The sequence below is a fragment of the Moschus berezovskii genome, chromosome 6 (assembly GCF_049115385.1).
Source record: "Moschus berezovskii isolate FMDL1 chromosome 6, NW_MosBer_1.0, whole genome shotgun sequence".
In the NCBI taxonomy this organism is placed as follows: Eukaryota; Metazoa; Chordata; class Mammalia; order Artiodactyla; family Moschidae; genus Moschus; species Moschus berezovskii.
In genome coordinates, this window is record NC_142465.1 from 116,565,699 (window position 1) to 116,583,252 (window position 17,554).

The 17,554-nt window shown below is 44.3% G+C and overlaps 1 protein-coding gene across 1 annotated transcript in view; it reads left to right on the plus strand.

Annotated features, from left to right (window-relative positions):
- Nucleotides 1–3,401: 3,401 nt before the first annotated feature.
- Nucleotides 3,402–17,554, plus strand: part of MEI1 (meiotic double-stranded break formation protein 1) — a 63,532-nt gene continuing 49,379 nt past the window's right edge. Inside the window, exons 1-7 of the mRNA XM_055396274.2 lie at nt 3,402–3,572; nt 5,992–6,115; nt 6,924–6,974; nt 10,810–10,883; nt 12,540–12,645; nt 13,165–13,368; nt 14,795–14,925. Coding sequence (XP_055252249.2) covers nt 3,402–3,572; nt 5,992–6,115; nt 6,924–6,974; nt 10,810–10,883; nt 12,540–12,645; nt 13,165–13,368; nt 14,795–14,925 — 861 coding nt within the window. The remainder of the gene's footprint in view (nt 3,573–5,991; nt 6,116–6,923; nt 6,975–10,809; nt 10,884–12,539; nt 12,646–13,164; nt 13,369–14,794; nt 14,926–17,554) is intronic.

Consider the following 17,554-nt stretch of genomic DNA (forward strand, 5'->3'; position numbering starts at 1 on the left):
GGATCTCCTTGCAGTCCAAGGCACTCTCAAGAGTCTTCTCCAACACCACAGGAGCATCAATTCTTCAGCACGCAGCTTTCTTTATAGTCCAACTCTCACATCCATACATGACTCCTGGAAAAACCATAGCCTTGACTAGACGGACCTTTGTTGGCAAAGTAATGTCTCTGCTTTTTAATATGTCATCTAGGTTGGTCATAGCTTTTCTTCTAAGGAGGAAGCCTCTTTTAATTTCATGACTGCAGTCACCATCTGCAGTGATTTTGGAGCCCTCAAAAATAAAGTCTGACACTGTTTCCACCGTTTCCCCATCTATTTGCCATGAAGTGATGGGACCAGATGCCATGATCTTAGTTTTCTGAATGTTGAGCTTTAAGCCAACTTTTTCACTCTCTTCTTTCACTTTCATGAAGAGGCTCTTTAGTTCTTCGCTTTCTGCCACAAGGGTGGTGTCATCTGCATATTTGAGGTTATTGATATTTCTCCCTCCCGGCAATCTTGATTCCAGGTTGTGCTTCATCCAGCACGTGCTTCATCCAGCACAGCGTTTCTCATGATATACTCTGCATATAGGTTAAATAAGCAGGGTGACAATATACAGCCTTGACGTACTTCTTTCCCTATTTGGAACCAGTCTGTTGTTCCAAGTCCAGTTCTAACTGTTGCTTCCTGACCTGCATACAGATTTCTCAAGAGGCAGGTCAGGTGATCTGGTATTCCATCTCTTCAAGAATTTTCCACAGTTTATTGTGATACACACAGTCAAAGGCTTTGGCATAGTCATGTCCTGTCCTATTCCAAGTTAATTCTGATTGAGGTAGGATGCTCAAACAGCATTTGCTGTTTGAGGAAGGGGTGGTACTTTGCACTGGATACTATTATTCAGGTCCTTTTGAAGGAATGAGGGAAGAGAGCTTGATCACTGAGTAGCTGCCCTTCTGGGATTCTGCTGTCCATGTATAGATTTCATGGAGAAAATATTTCTACCTCTTCAGTTCTCAAACACTGGTTCTCAACTCATTAGAAACTGGAAAAAACAAGGAACTGTTTGCCTGCTAGTGCCTAGGGCTTCCCAGGTGGTGCTAGTGGTAAAGATCCCACCTGCAATGCAGGAGACATAAGAGATGTGCATTCGATCCCTGGATCAGGGAGATCCCCTGGAGGAGGAAATGGCACCCCACTCCAGTATTCTTGCCTGGAGAATCCCATGGACAGAAGAGCCTGGCAGCCTATGACTCATAGGGTCGCAGAGTTGGACATGACTGAGCACACAGTGTCGTCCTGCTGACTTACAGCTTCCAGAACTGAGAGAATAAATTTCTGTTGTTTCAAGCCACCAAGTTTGCGGTAATTTGTTATAGTAGCCATAGAAAACTAATATACCCCCATATTTAGCAGCTTAAAGCGACATTCCGTTCCGTTCCGTTCGGTCGCTCAGTCGTGTCCGACTCTATGCGACCCCGTGGACTGTAGCCTCCCAGGCTTCTCCGTCCATGGGATTCTCCAGGCAAGAATACTGGAGTGGGTTACCGTTTCCTTCTCCAGGGGATCTTCCCGACCCAGGGATCGAACCCGGGTCTCCCGCATTGGGGGCAGACGCTTTAACCTCTGAGCCACCAGGGAAGCCCAAAAGCGACATTAAACATTTTTTTTTTTTTTTTGCCACACCATGCAGCACATAGGATCTTGGTTCTCCAAGCAGGGATCAAACCCATGCCCCTGCATTGGAAGCCCAGAGTCTTAACCACTGGACCACCAGGGAAGTCCACAGGAGCATTTGTTAACTCCTAGTGTTCTTGCCTGGAGAATCCCAGGGATGGGGCAGCCTGGTGGGCTTCCGTCTATGGGGTCACACAGAGTCGGACACGACTGAAGTGACTTAGCAGCAGCAGCAGCAGCAGCAGTTTCTGTGAATCAGGTTTCCAGGCACAGTTTAGCAAGATGACCTTGACTCAAAGCATCACTCATCTCCTTCAACGCTAACAGCTTGCTGGGCATTTTGGTGCTAATTAAACTCTTGTAGATTGACCGATTTGGTTAATATATTTAACAAACCAATTTTTCTTCTTCAGGATTCCTTCTGGGCTCACAAAATTGCAAGTACTGTGCAGCTCTCTGTGAGAGGATATTTTAAGGGGATCACCTTAGAATCTCGGAGAGAAAGGCGTCATCTTAGATTGAGAGAAAGGTGTCACGTAAATTTAAAATAATAGTGCTACCAATTTTTTGTTAAAAATCACCGAGATCATTTAATTTTTTAATAGCACAAATAGATTGTTTCCTTTTTCAAGGCTAATAACAGCACCTTTATAAATGCTTTTCAACCTTCGCCGTGGTGAAGCTGAATTCCTGCAAGTTACAAGAGCAAACATCATCTTTTAGGATTTGAAATAGCTCAGCCGGAATTCTATCACCTCCACCATAGTGATGCTTTGTCCATAGTGATGCTTCCTAAGGCCCACTTGACTTCACATTCCAGGATGTCTGGCTCTAGGTCGGTGATCACACCATCATGATTATCTGGGTCATGAAGATCTTTTTTGTATAGTTCTGTGTATTCTTGCCACCTCTTCTTAGTATCTTCTGCTTCTGTTAGGTCCATACCATTCCTGTTCTTTATTGTGCCCATCTTTGCATGAAATGTTCCCTTGGTATCTCTAATTTTCTTGAAGAGATCTCTAGACTTTCCCATTATATTGTTTTCCTCTATTACTTTGTCAACAAAGCTCTGTCTAGTCAAAGCTATGGTTTTTCCAGTAGTCATGTATGGATGTGAGAGTTGGACTGTGAAGAAAGCTGCGTGCTGAAGAACTGATGCTTTTGAACTGTGGTGCTGGAGAAGACTCTTGAGAGTCCCTTGGACTGCAAGGAGATCCAACCAGTCCATTCTAAAGGAGATCACTCCTGAATATTCACTGGAAGGACTGATGCTGAAGCTGAAATTCCAATACTTTGGCCACCTGATGTGAAGAACTGACATTTGAAAACACCCTGATGCTGGGTAAGATTGAAGGCAGGAGGAGAAGGGGACGACAGAGGATGAGATGGTTGGATGGCATCATCACCGACTAGATGGACACGAGTGTGAGTAAACTGTGGGAGTTGGTGATGGACAGGGAGGCCTGGCGTGCTGAAGTCCATGGGGTCGCAGAGAGTCGGAGACGACTGAGTGACTGAACTGAACTGAACTGATAAGAGCAAACAGCTTTGGCCTTAGACGTACAAAGCGAGTCCTGAGGCCCTTCACTTGCCTTTAAGAGGCGCGGCTCGCCTGAACGGCCAGGTACTCGGTTTACGCAGGCGCATTACCCTCCTCTTCGCGCGCCGCCGAGCTCTGCCAAGTGCGCTTGCGCATAAACTTGGCGGGAAAAGTGCTGTCGTCGTAGAACGGCTGTCGAGGGATGGCCGTGAGGGAGGCCGCGGCAGGCCTTTCCGGGCCCGGGAGGGACGAAGAGGCGGCGCTGCTCTTCGAGAAGGCCCATTACCGGCACGACTCGCGCTGGCTGCTGCCCGTGTCCCCACGCTGCTGCCTGGCCTGCGCGCTGGAGCTGCTGCCGGAGCCCGGCGTGTCGGTGCGAACTGGGTCCCAGCATTTCCCTCACCAACCAGGCCCTCCCCTCAACGGAACAGCTCGCTTGAACCTGACGCGCCTCCGGGGAAACTAAGCCGGCCCCCGCCTGGTTAAATCTGGGTCCTACACAGGCCCGCCCCTCACCCTGCCCCGCAGGCCGCCCAGCAGCCCCTTTGTTAACGAGGCCCTGACCCTGGCTCTGCGCCTCGTGTGGGTCTACGCTCTCCGCACTAAATCCAGGGCTCTCAGGGCCCCCAAGACTCCTTGGCACGCGTTCCCAGCCTTCCTTCTGCCCTCCTTTCAGCCATCCCGCCCTTTGCTGACCCTCTCTCCCCTTCTCCAGGATCCAGCCTTCGCCCAGGCTCCCTCCCGCCCGAGCACCCACGTAGCCTGTGGGCCGGGCGCACACACCATGGGGCCTTATTCCCTTCAGCTTTCTGAGGAAATGTGAGGGGAGGGGGGCGCCCTGGGCTCTGTGGCAGCAGGAACGACAAGTGGTTGTTATGGGCGGGCGGGAGTTGGGTGAGGGGAAGACCTTTCTGAGAGGCAGAGCTGGCTGGAGCTTGACCTGCCCGCTCCCTCAGTGTCTGCCTACTTGTGCTCTGAGTTTTTTGTCCATGGACACCTCCAAGTAGAGTTAGGGAGATAACTTGTTTTTCAGATTCTCAGAAGGGGGATCATCTAGTTCAGCGGTCCTCAAGGTTTTGCTCTGGGGATACCATTCCACTTTTTAAAAATGTTGAGGACCCCAGAGAGCTTTTGTTTATTTACTGTGTTGAAAGTAACAAAGTTTAAGATACTGATTTAAAAATAATGGTAAATCCATTACATATTAATGCAATTCTTTTTGACAAAAAAATAGATAACATCCCATTTACCATTTTGACTTAAATGTACATGATTTTCAAAATGAAAATAACTACTTTCAAAACAAAGCAGATAATGGTAGGAATGTCTGTTTTACACTTTTGCAAATTTTGTTAATGTCTGATTTAATAGAGGATGGCTGGATTTCTGCATTTTATCTGTTGTGACATATCTCCTTGGAAAAACTCTACTGTGCACTCAGTAGAATAAGTGAAAAAGTCAAATAGCATCTTAGTATTATATGGAAATAATTTTCATCTTGTGGATCCTCTGAAAGGATTTTGGCCACCCTCAGGGTCCAAAGACTATACTCTGAGAACCGCTGGACTAGCTGATAACATCTGCAATATCACTGAGCCTAAGTTCTGAGACTGCCATTCTTGGACAGTAAGAGATACAGAGATGAATAAGGCAGTGAGGTATGGGAGAAAATAAGAGAACACATTTCTGGGAATTTAGAAGCTGGACATGTTTATGGTAAGTGCTGTTTGGTGGGATAAGAAGTGAGATGAAGGAAGTTTTTTTTTTTAAGAGGAGGAAGCATTTGAATTACACTTGAAAAGATGGGTGATATTTGGGCCAGAGGAAATGGGGGAGCTTTTTCCAGGAGATGGGATTAGCAAGGATGTTTGGGGAGGTCATCAGAATGTGTTTGAAGGGCAGTTGAGGGAGGTGATATTGTAGAGCCAGGGTTGAGATCAGTTCCTTTAAGAGTCTGAATCCAAGCTAAGGCTTGGATTTAATCCAGCAGGTGAAGGAATGTCACTGACATTTTTTTAATAACTCATTTAGGTCACTAGCTTAATGAATTATGTGGGAGGAACTGGTGAAGTTCAAGAACGAGAGACTTGTTAGAGGCAGTAAGCAATGCAACTTCACCTTTTATTGAACGTACTTGTCTTAGCTTCAGTTTTCACCAATTGAAGGGGTAATGTAGTCAGTTGTACCTATGTTCATGTTCTGTTCTCAGTACACCCTTTTTTTGATCTATCTTTTGTTACTGTCTTGAACACTGCACAGCTGCTACCCAGTTCCCTGTATAGGGAGGCAAACTGAGTGTGAAGATTTATGTCTGGACTGAATGGAAGAATGTATTTTTCTCTACCTACTTCAGTGAGACTTATGAAGCGTCCCCAGTATCATTCTCATGGACTGTGGAAAGAGCCTTGGACAAGACCTGGTTGGATACTTAGATTTGAGTCCTTGGCAAAGTCTCTGACCCTCAGTTTTCTCATCTCCAAAACAGCAATAGTAGTTCCTTTTTTTGCTTGCTTTACCAACTCAATTAGGCTTAAATGAGCTAGTAGACAAAAGAGTGATTAGTGAACAGTAAAGTGCTTTGTAAATATAGTGTATTAGAAGCCTTAGTTCTTGTATCATCCTTTGTTTGAACATGTGGATTCCTGTGTGTAAATGATGCCTCTTTTCATACTCCATAGTTTAGATGATCCCATTGGTATAATCTTGTAATTATATTTGGAAATTATACTTGTTTGGGTTCAGAACAAGTTGAGGCTTGGTTGCTATTGAATATTTTCTTCATCTGCCCCAAGTTGGTGCGCAAGAAGCATGTGCTGTCCGGCTTCCGAGATGCTCTCATGAAGCATGCCTCCCTGGTTGTGCAGCTGGTGGCTCAGGATCAGAGAGTCTGTATCCACTTCGTAAGCATGCTTTTCGGTGAGACTGAAAAGGAAACCTGGAGTGAATTTTGCCTGTATACCTTGTACATTTGTTTTTGGGGTCTTGGAGTGATAGTTTGCACTGCTTGCAATGTAAAAGTTTAACTTACTAGCAAATTATTTTGTTATAATGGTGAAGAAATGGTCCCCTTCCTAAGAAACACGATGCATTGTATGGTAACTGGCTTTACTATAGCTCAGGTGTTATTAAACGTGTGAAGGAGGATGTGTTCTTTTAAAAAGTCCAGACTGTCTGGTCTTTGAACAGGATTAATAGTCAGATCTGGAGTCTGCTGATCTGAGTGTGACCTTGATTGAGTGACTCCTTTTCTGTACCTTTAGTTTCTTCATGTATAAAATAAGATGAATTAAAAAGTCCCTCATTTTAATACAATTATAGTGTCCTATGGAAAGAACCCTTTCAGGGAGGAAGGGAGCCAACTCACATTGAATGCTTTTCTCTGCTAGAGGCTTTTCAGGCTTTCAGCTGCCAAAACTGTCTTTTAAGGGAGAGAGGATGATCCCCAAGGCTCAGGCAGGCCTTAGCTAACAGCTGGTAGAACTGGGATTTTACCCCAGGTCTGTTACAGACTCCAGAACACACAGTTTTTATATTGTGCCACACTGACTATTTTTATCCTTTTAAAGCCAGAGTGCATTACTGAAAATCTGGGGTTTGGTGCTGAGGATAGAATTTAGCTGGGACATTGCTTAAAGCTGCTATTAGTCTTAGAATTCATAGTGTGCCTTTCTGGATTTGTTTCTCTTTTAACTGTTAACCACCCCCCTCTTCTTTCTGCTCCAAGGACTGTTATGTAATGTAGAGGATGGGAGCATAACAGACCTCTGTATTGAAGGTAAGGTAAAACTCTGTGTTCTCAGCATTTGAAGGCGGGAATATTACTCTGAATTGCAGCTTTATTTGAGACCTGGATGAAATGTTCCATTTTAGAGACAGATAAAGAAAACTCAGTTTTTAATCATTAATTCTGCACTTTTTTTCCTTGGCACCTACTCTGTGTCAAGTACCGTATCAGACACTAGGGATATATCTGATATAATTCCTGCCATGTATGAGTTTACAATCTGGAGGAGAGGCTGGCTGGTAAATAGCAATGGCTGATGAGCGCTGTTACAAAGACACGTGCAAACTCTGCTTTTTTTACATTAGTTTTGGGTGATTGGAAGTTGTCTGCACATAGATGGTATTTAAAGCTGTGGAAGTGTCTGAATTTACCTGTAAGACTCAAGAGGAAGGAAGACAGGAGCATTGAGATGAAGGGATTCTTGCAGAAAGAACAAGAACTGTATCAGTTAGAGTCTAGTGAGGAAACACAAACCACTCAAGTTATTTGAACAGAAAAAAGAACTCTAAAGAATTATTAACTAGGTAACTAAAGGCTGAAACTGCAATACTTTGGCCACCTCATGCGACGAGTTGACTCACTGGAAAAGACTCTGAGGCTGGGAAAGGTTGAGGGCTGGAGGAGAAGGGGACGACGGAGAATGAGATGGCTGGATGGCATCACCGACTCTGTGGACATGAGTTTGAGTGAACTCCGGGAGTTGGTGATGGACAGGGAGGCCTGGCGTGCTGTGATTCATGGGGTCGCGGAGAGTCGGACACGACTGAGCGACTGAACTGAACTGAACTAAAGGCAAAAAGAGAACCAAGTTTTCACCAAGGTAGCAATTTCTGAAAACAGCTGCCACCCCTGGGACTAGAGAAGCAAAGTGAGAGGTTGAAATTATTAAAACTTACAAGTTTGGAGGAAGGACCCCATATATGAAACTCAGACTGCTGAGGAGAAAATGCTGCTTGGCTCCTGCTGGGTCTATGACCATACAACCATAGCGTTAGCAGCTGTAATTGCTAGCAGTTGTAACAAATAAGTCAATATGATCTGTGTGTACTTTTGACCATCTCTCAGTATAGAGAATGTGGATAAACAAATCTCACTTTTAAGTTCCGACCACTGGCATGGGTGGGGAGATTGCCCTTTGCCATTTTCCTCAAGGCTCCCCTGTTGTTATTGTTTAGTCGCTAAGTCATGTCTGACTCTTTGCGACCCCATGGATTGTAGTCTGCCAGGCTCCTCTGTCCATGGGATTATCCAAGGCAAGAATACTGGAGTGGGGTGCCATTTCCTCCTCCAGGGGATCATCCTGACCCAGGGATTGAACCCATGTCTCTTGTTGGGCAGGTAGATTCTTTACTGCTGAAAGTGAAAGTCGTTCAGTAGTGTCTGACTCTTTGCGACCCCATGGACGATACACTCCCTGGAATTCTCCAGGCCAGAATGCTGGAATGGATAGCCTTTCCTTTCTCCAGGGGATCTTCCCAACCCAGAGATCAAACTCAGGTCTCCCACATTGCAGGCGGATTCTTTATCAGCTGAGCCATGAGGGAAGCCTCAAGGCCACTCTAGAGTGGAGCTATAATCCTAAAGCCATCTGCTTCTGGTAGATGCCAGCATAGCTTGGAATCCTCTGGAAACTTCATGAGGTGGTGAGCACTAGATGGAGATTGCAGAGCTAGAGGGAGAGGACTTGTTCCTTCCTCACTATTTGCTGTTTGCTTCCTGCCTTCTTTCTGTTTCTGTTAGTGTTGTTCTAGAATGCTTCTTTACTCTGGGAGTGGTAGAGTCTTCCCTCTGCTGCTGCTGCTGCTGCTAAGTCACTTCAGTCGTGCCTGACTCTGTGCGACCCCATAGACGGAAGCCCGCCAGGCTCCCCCGTCCCTGGGATTCTCCAGGCAAGAACACTGGAGTGGGTTGCCATTTCCTTCTCCAGTGCATGAAAGTGAAAAGTGAAAGTGAAGTCTCTCAGTCATGTCCGACTCTTCGAGACCCCATGGACTGCAGCCTACCAGGCTCCTCCGTCCATGGGATTTTCCAGGCAAGAGTACTGGAGTGGGGTGCCATTGCCTTCTCCAGAGTCTTCCCTCAGCAGCAGCCAAATCTAGTTTGCCGCTTCCCCGACACTTGCAGAGCAAGCCTATTCTCCACTCCTCATCAAAGACACCAGCAGAAGCGCACAAATGATTGTATAGAAGGATAGGTTTGGGGTTGAGTGATAACCGTGAACTCCCAGATGTTCAAGCGGGTTTTAGAAAAGGCAGAGGCACCAGAGATCAAATTGCCAACATCCACTGGATCATGGAGAATGCAAGAGAGTTCCAGAAAAACATCTATTTCTGCTTCATTGACTATGCCAAAGTCTTTGACTGTGTGGATCACAATAAACTGTGGAACATTCTGAAAGAGATGGGAATCCCAGACCACCTGACCTGCCTCTTGAGAAACCTGTATGCAGGTCAGGAAGCAACAGTCAGAACTGTACATGGAACAACAGACTGGTTCCAAATAGGAAAAGGAGTACGTCAAGGCTGTATATTGTCACCTTGCTTATTTAACTTCTATGCAGAGTACATCATGAGGAACGCTGGGCTGGAAGAAGCACAAGCTGGAATCAAGATTGCTGGGAGAAATATCAATAATCTCAGATATGCAGATGACACCACCCTTATGGCAGAAAGTGAAGAGGAACTCAAAAGCCTCTTGATGAAAGTGAAAGAGGAGAGTGAAAAGGTTGGCTTGAAGCTCAACATTCAGAAGACAAAGATCATGGCATCTGGTCCCATCACTTCATGGGAAATAGATGGGGAAACAGTGGAAACAGTGTCAGACTTTATTTTTTTGGGTTCCAAAATCACTGCAGATGCTGATTGCAGCCATGAAATTAAAAGACGCTTACTCCTTGGAAGGAAAGTTATGACCAACCTTGATAGCAGAGACATTACTTTGCCAACCAAGGTCCATCTAGTCAAGGCTATGGTTTTTCCCGTGGTCATGTATGGATGTGAGAGTTGGACTGTGAAGAAAGCTGATCGCCGAAGAATTGATGCTTTTGAACTGTGGTGTTGGAGAAGACTCTTGAGAGTCCCTTGTACTGCAAGGAGATCCAACCAGTCCATTCTAAAGGAGATCAATCCTGGGTGTTCATCGGAAGGACTGATGCTAAAGCTGAAACTGCAATACTTTGGCCACCTCATGCGACGAGTTGACTCACTGGAAAAGACTCTGATGTTGGGAAAGGTTGAGGGCGGGAGGAGAAGGGGACGACAGAGAATGAGATGGCTGGATGGTGTCACCGACTCTATGGACATGAGTTTGGGTGAACTCCGGGAGTTGGTGATGGACAGGGAGGCCTGGCGTGCTGTGATTCATGGGGTCGCGGAGAGTCGGACACGACTGAGCGACTGAACTGAACTGAACTGATAATATTATTGTCAATTATCAGCACAATAATTCACTTGTAACTCTTTTTTAGTATATGAAGTAGCAAATTCTAAGGAAGGAAAAAAGTGGAAATAATATAATGATAGTAGTTTTCAACATTGGTTTCACAATAGACTTACCTGGTAAACTTAAAAAAAGTCCAAATGCTTAGACTCTTTCTCTAGAAATTCTGATTTAATTGGTCTAGGATGGAATTGAGCAGTTTTTATTTTTTTTTAAAGCTTCCTAGATTATTCTAATGTATTGCCTCTTTGTGAACCATTGATGAAAAAATAGTCAAGAATGGAGGTGATAGAAAAGACTAATGCCAATTAACACAAGCAGATGACTTTGATTAAAAGTCTGGGCCTGGGGTTGTCTTCTGGTAAGTAATGCTATTGTGTCTGTTCAGTCCTTATCCAGCTTACGACTCAGCTGAAGTTGGAGCAGACCATTCGTTGCCTGCTGGATGAATGTCACAAAGAGGTCAGTATCTGTGGGTTCTTAAGTACCTCTTGGAATCCTCACATGTCAGAGCTGGGTCAACCCTTCTTTGGATAGATTGGGATATTGAATCTTGAGAGGAAAAGGGACTTGCCTGAGGTCACTGAATCAGTGGCAGAACCAGAGCTGGGGCCTGGGTCTTCTGCTCCAGTACTCTTTGTAGCTTCCTCCCTTTTGCTTTTAGTCTCCCAAAGGCTATCTCCATGTTGGTGAAGTTCATTTTCTGGCATAATCATCCCATGCCCTTTCTCTGCTGCTGCTGCTAAGTCACTTCAGTCGTGTCCGACTCTGTGTGACCCCATAGATGAAAGCCCACCAGGCTCCCCCGTCCCTGGGATTCTCCAGGCAAGAACACCAGAGCGGGCGGCCATTCTCTATATCCTCCTAAATATGAACAGATTTCCTTGATAAGTTTATTAAGGAAATATGTTCACTATGTCTTGGCCTAGTATTTTTGTTTGGTTTAAATTGTATACAGTATTTTGTACTGAAGGCATTTGTTTTTATCTGCATCTAAAGTAAGCACTGAATAGTTATATTTAATTTGCTTTATTCAATGTAGTCAAAGATATCAGTTAAACAAGCAGCTTTTGCATTGTTTAAGATACAGGAATAATATCAGAATCACTTTTTTTTGCAAGAGAAAGACAGACGTTTACTTAACACCATTAAGAGCAACATTTAATTAGAAAGAGTTAAATTATTGTGTCATTATAATTACTCTGCATGTGATTAATGTATGAGATTACATTTATAAATTTATATTTATAAATATCAATACATCATTATGGTGATGCCCCTTTCTATACTGTAGGCACTGTGTTGGTGCTTTACATGCAATATCTCATTCAATCTTCTCAACAACCCAGTGAAGTTGGTACTATTACTAATTCCCATCAGAAGAGTTAAGAATCTTAAGGTGCTATAGCTAGTCAATGGAAAAGGTGAAATAAATACTATTGACTCTCCCTGAAAAGCATCAAGCATGCATGCATGCTCAGTTGCTTCAGTCATGTCTGACTCTGTGACCCTATTATAGCCCATCAGGCTCCTCTGTCCATGGGATTCTCCAGGCAAGAATCCTGGAGTGGGTTGCCATGCCCTCCTCCAGGGGTCTTTCCAACCTAGGGATCAAACTTGCACCTTCTGTGTCTCCTGCATTGAAGGCGACTTGTTTACCCCTGAGCCACCGGAAAAGCCCCAAGCATCAAGCATAGTACCTGACAAATAGAATGTTCAGTAATAGTAGCTATAATAATGATAATAGTAATAATTTTTTGCATTTTTTTGCAAAATTTTGCAAAATTTTTGCAATTTTTCCATTTTTATGATGTGTCCAACTTTCACCCCTCCAGTTTCTGGCTCCATAGGGGGCAAAATACACTAATTTTAGTTTAGTTTAACAAACATGTACTGAACTATGTACTGAGGATTCTGAGAGGAATCTGTCTCAGTCCCTTTCCTCTGGGGTTTCCCAGTCCAGTAGGGGCAATTGATACTTAGCTAAAGAGGCTGGTTACTAACTGTTGTGAGAGATACAGGCAGTACAGGCTTTGGTATGGATAGGGCAAGATGAACTTTGGTGGGAGATCTGTTCTCATCCTAACTTATAGAATGGAATGTGTTTACCTTCTGTAGCTGTGTAGCATGCCCTCCATGCGAGGCAGCCTGGCCACTCTGACCCTTCTTGGCAAGTTGGTAGATGCTATCCCTTCTCTGGCAGAGAAACTTGTGATGGAGCATGGTGAGTGACTTCTGGGGAAGAGCTGCTGCTACATTTTCAAGAGCTGCTTTGATCACACTTCCATCTGGGAGGTCCATTCACTGTGTACACCTGGAAAGACATTACTTTCCTTCTTTGGCTTCAGTTTCCCCATCTGCAAAATATACTTTATATTGGCTAATTGGGGAAAAAAAGTATTGCTCAACTCTAGTCTTAGGCTGTTTCTATTCATTATTTTAACACAAAAGGATTAAGTATCTACTATGAGTCTTTCAGATGGGAGGAGGAATTAATTCTGCAATATAGAAGCACTTCTTTCTATCAGTAAAAGGAAATAAGTATCTCATAGAGGATTTATCCAAGGGTAAATCACTTAACTTCTCTATGCCTTGGTTTTCTCTTTTAGGTTCCCAGAAATCATGTATTGTGAGGGATTATAGGAGATTACCATGACCACCCCATTCAGGGCAGTAGTTTGGAGTGTCATCTAGCAGTTGACATTGCGAGGTTCCCCTGATCCCTTGGTTGTTTTCTGGATAGGTGACCTGATGGAGCATCTGTTGAGAGGTTTAGTGTACCCCAATGAGGGGATGCAGGCTTCTGTCTGCTACCTTTATGGGAAGCTGTACTCCTCCCCAGTTGCAGCTGAGATTCTTTTGGGCCATTTCCGGGAGAAGCTATGTCCTCTCTTCCTTTCCACCATGGATGGTGCCCAGACAAAGGAGCTACAGATCAACTGCTTGGGTAAGATGTGGGACTGGAGAGAAAAGAGAAGGCTTTTGAGATTTTTTTCTTTAAGGATTTGAGATGCAGACTCATTAGCAGTGGGGAGGTTTGCTGCTTTGCACAGGGTAGAAGTCATGGGATTGGGAGATAAGAGGCATAGACCATGAAAGATGCCTCTTGTTGGTGTAGTATCTTAAGAACGTCACCTTTGGAAGGAGAAGAGGAGAAAAAGTGGGACAGCAGTTTTTTTGCCTCTGGTCTTTACTGCCTGCCCTGGTGTATCCTGTACTTGCTGCCAAATTAATCTTCACACTGCATAACTCAAGTCCCATCATTTTCCTGTTTGGAAAATCATCTATGGCTTCCTCTGGCCTCCAGGGTGAAGTCCAAGTTTCTCTTGTTATTTGAGGTTCAGTGTACCCTTTCAACCTCTCCTGTTAAGTTCCTTACATAAATACACAAAATCTATCAAATGCTTTTGATCAGGGAGCTTTCATATTTTGGATAGAGCAAATGGGCACTGTGATTGATGACTGGGTGCAGACCTATTTCTGGACAGGAGCTACAGGGAAAAGCATAGTCTGGGCAACAACAATTTCTTTTTACCGTTTGGTCCAAGAGCTCTGTTTTGAATAGCTCAGCCATACACAGAGAGTGTTCATTATGAGCCAGGACCCCTTCTGGGTTCGTAAAGATGATTAAACCCACGCTGTAATCTGAAGAAATTCATAGTCCATTGTGGAGGGCAGATGTGGACAATTAGAATTAATTGTGGTGTTCTCTGTCTTGGAGATTGCAAAGAAAAAGGTGGGATTCTATTCAGCGTAGAACTCGAAGTCCTAGCCAGAACAATTAGGCAAGAAAAAGAAACAAAAGGCAGAAGTAAAGGAAGGAAGTAGTGAAATTGTCTCTGTTTTGATATTACCTTATAGATAGAAACCCCTAAAAACTACATGGAAAGAAAAGTGAAGTTGCTCAGTTGTGTCTGACTCTTTGTGACTCCATGGACTGTAGCTTACCAGGCTCCTCTGGCCATGGGATTTTTCCAGGCAAGAATATTGGAGTGGGTTGCCATTTCCTCCTCCAGGAGATCTTCCTGACCCAGGGATTGAACCTGAGTCTCCCGCATTGTAGGCAGACACTTTACCGTCTGAGCCACCAGGGAAATCCAAAAACCTACACTAAAAACTGTTAGAACTAATACAAGAATTTAGTAAAATTGTAGGATATAAAATCAGTTGAATTTCTATATGGTAGCAGCAAACTATCTCAAAAATAAATTAAGAAAACAATCCCATTTACAGTAGCATTAAAAATGATAAAATGCTTAGGAACATCTATTGAGAGATGCAGAAACTTCTAGTAGATGTCTGAGGAGCCACCTTGGGTGTGTCCTGGTACCCGTGCCGCTCTTGCCTCACTTCCCCACCCCTTTGTTGTCTAGGTTTGCTAAAGCAGCTGCTGAAGTGTGATCTCTTTGTGTCCATGATCATGAACAAGTCTGCGCTGGTGGAAAGTACTGAGAGTGTTGAGGGGCCTCCAGGAGAGACCCCGCTGCCTTTGGTGCTCAAAAAGGTAGTTGTCCTGTGACTCCTGGTCTCTGGGTTCAGTAACCCAGGAACCTGAACCTCCTGGGGCTTTTTCCTTATCTTTCTACCTAGGATTTCCTAAGTACTTTCTCACTGGCCAAAACAACATGCTATCAGAAGACTCAACATTGGTTTTCTTTCAGTCATGAATCTTTATGTTTATGTCCTCCCCTTCACATCTGGGTTGTCCGAGAATGGAGAATACATGCAGCCGTGGAAACAAAGCCACCTCAGTTGTTTTGGGGGTTATTCAAGCTTCTCAGCTTGACACGTGGAGCCCTCTTTCTCTGGACCTGGCTTATCCCTTCAGCCTTACTTGCCTGTCTCTTCTACCCCACAACCCAGCACTCCAGCCATATGCAACTTCTCCCTGGTCCTGTATATGCTAGGACCTGCTGTCTCTATGCCTGTGCAGATGCTCTTCCTTTGCCTTTAAAGCCTCTCCCCTTTCCTTGGTCTGATTCAGCCTTCAAGGCCTATACAGCTCCCCTGTCCCCTGGCTCCTTTAGGTAGAATGTGCCCTCCTCACAGTGCTTACCTTACCATGTTGTGGATTAACTGGGAGCTTTTTTTAGGGCAGGACCTGAGTCTGACTGTCTCTGTCCACAGTGCTCAGCACAGGGCTTGGCAGAGCTGCTTATCCTCATCTGATACCAGGGATATCATTCATTGACCAGACTGTGGGACTCCTTCTGCAGAAAGGAGGAGGTACCTTGGTTAGAAATGGGAAAGGGACAGTTGGGATTAGGTAAGGTAGGAATCAAAAAACCAGAGCAAACTGCCCCTCCTACCCTCCCTAGGACGCCTCTGGAATGGTCCATTCAGGGCCTTTGAACTCTCAAGAGCAAGTCTTATGTCTTCTAACCACAAAATCTCATAGTGGGTTAATTTCTGTGTTCACTTAATTGCTGCTGTCCTGGAGTCCTTGGTGGTGTCTGGTTAGAACCTTGCTCCTGGACTCAGCAGGAGCACAAGGTCTTGTGTCCTCACAGTGCACCAAGGCAGCATGAGGGTGGCAGGGACAGAGATTGGAGAGCACCTCCCTAGGGAGAGAGAGCTTCATGGAGACAGGAATCTTGGTTTAGAGGTCCTGTCCTCCATCCATACGTGGAGACTGTTCCTCTCTTGGCCATTTCGGATGATTAGTATTTTATTTACTATAAGAATCAGCAAGTTTGGAACTTGGGTGAGGTGAGAAGGCACTTGTCTTAGGTGCAAAACTTAAGGGGGTGCTAAAAACTCAACAATCAAAAAAAAAGAAAACCTCAGCAATCAAGATAAATAGTATTTTAATGCAATATTTAAAAAAAAGTTAATGCAAAAAATGTATGATGAACAAAATATCAAAATTTTAAATAAAGACTGGTCTGTATTCTTCTACTTCCATTCTTCCTTTTTTTTTTTTTTCGTTTTGTCAGTCTAATCCAAACACAATAAATAATATACATTTTAAGCCAAGAATCATTGCTTTGCTTAATGGTTAAATATCATTTTTCTAAGGTACTTTTAAATACTGTGACAGCTCTGAAACTGGGAGACATTTTACCATTAATGGTATGTCATAGTTTAATTATAGCTTTTCTTTCTTAGTGGTACATAAAATAATGGTTTGCCTTTTATCACTAGGCATGACGAAATACATGTCATTTCCTATATAAAAGAGAACAAGATAAAGATTAATATCTAGAAACTCCTTTACATACAAATGGAAAGGCTGTTTAAGTATGCATTTTTAAGTCTAACATAACTGAGATGGGTTTAAGTTTGTATCCTCTAAGAACTGTGCAGCTTGGTCCTTTTCCTTTGAAACTCTAAAACCATGCACTCTCTCCTCTGTCTTGTGCTATGTTTTGCTTGTCATTTCCCGCCCAGAAGGCCAGTTTCTTCTACACTTAAAATCTCTGGTTGCATTTAACTCTTTCCTTGATTTCTGAAAGTGTTGTTCAGTTCAGTTCTGTTGCTCAGTCATGTCTGACTCTCTGCGACCCCCATGGAAAGTGTTTTGCTGCTGCTGCTGCTGCTAAGTCGCTTCAGTCGTGTCCGACTCTGTGCAACCCCGTAGACGGCAGCCAACCAGGCTCCGCCGTCCCTGGGATTCTCCAGGCAAGAACACTGGAGTGAGTTGCCATTTCCTTCTCCAATGTGTGAAAGTGAAAGGTGAAAGTGAAGTCACTCAGTCGTGTCCGACTAGTAGCGACCCCATGGACTGCAGCCCACCAGGCTCCTCTGTCCATGCAATCCTCCAGGCAAGAGTACTGGAGTGGCTTGCCATTGCCTTCCCTGGGAAAGTGTTTTAGGGACTCTTAATAGCTATGGTGTCTAGTAGGAGTTTGGATGTTATTCAGAGTTCAATGGAAACATTTTAATTAGAGGAGTAACCTGATTTAAAATTTTGATGAGGGAGGCATCTCAGTTGTGGAAAGACTCCTAGATTTGGATGTGGTTAACCTGAGTATCTGCCTGAGCTTTGCCACTTATGAGCTATGTGGCCTGGCATGGGTAACTTCAATGATCTTTCATTCCTTCCTCTGTGTGCTGAGGGTCCCCAAGACCACTCTAGGTTCAGTGATTCACTAGGAAGACTCACAGGATTCAGTGTACAGTTATATCCACAG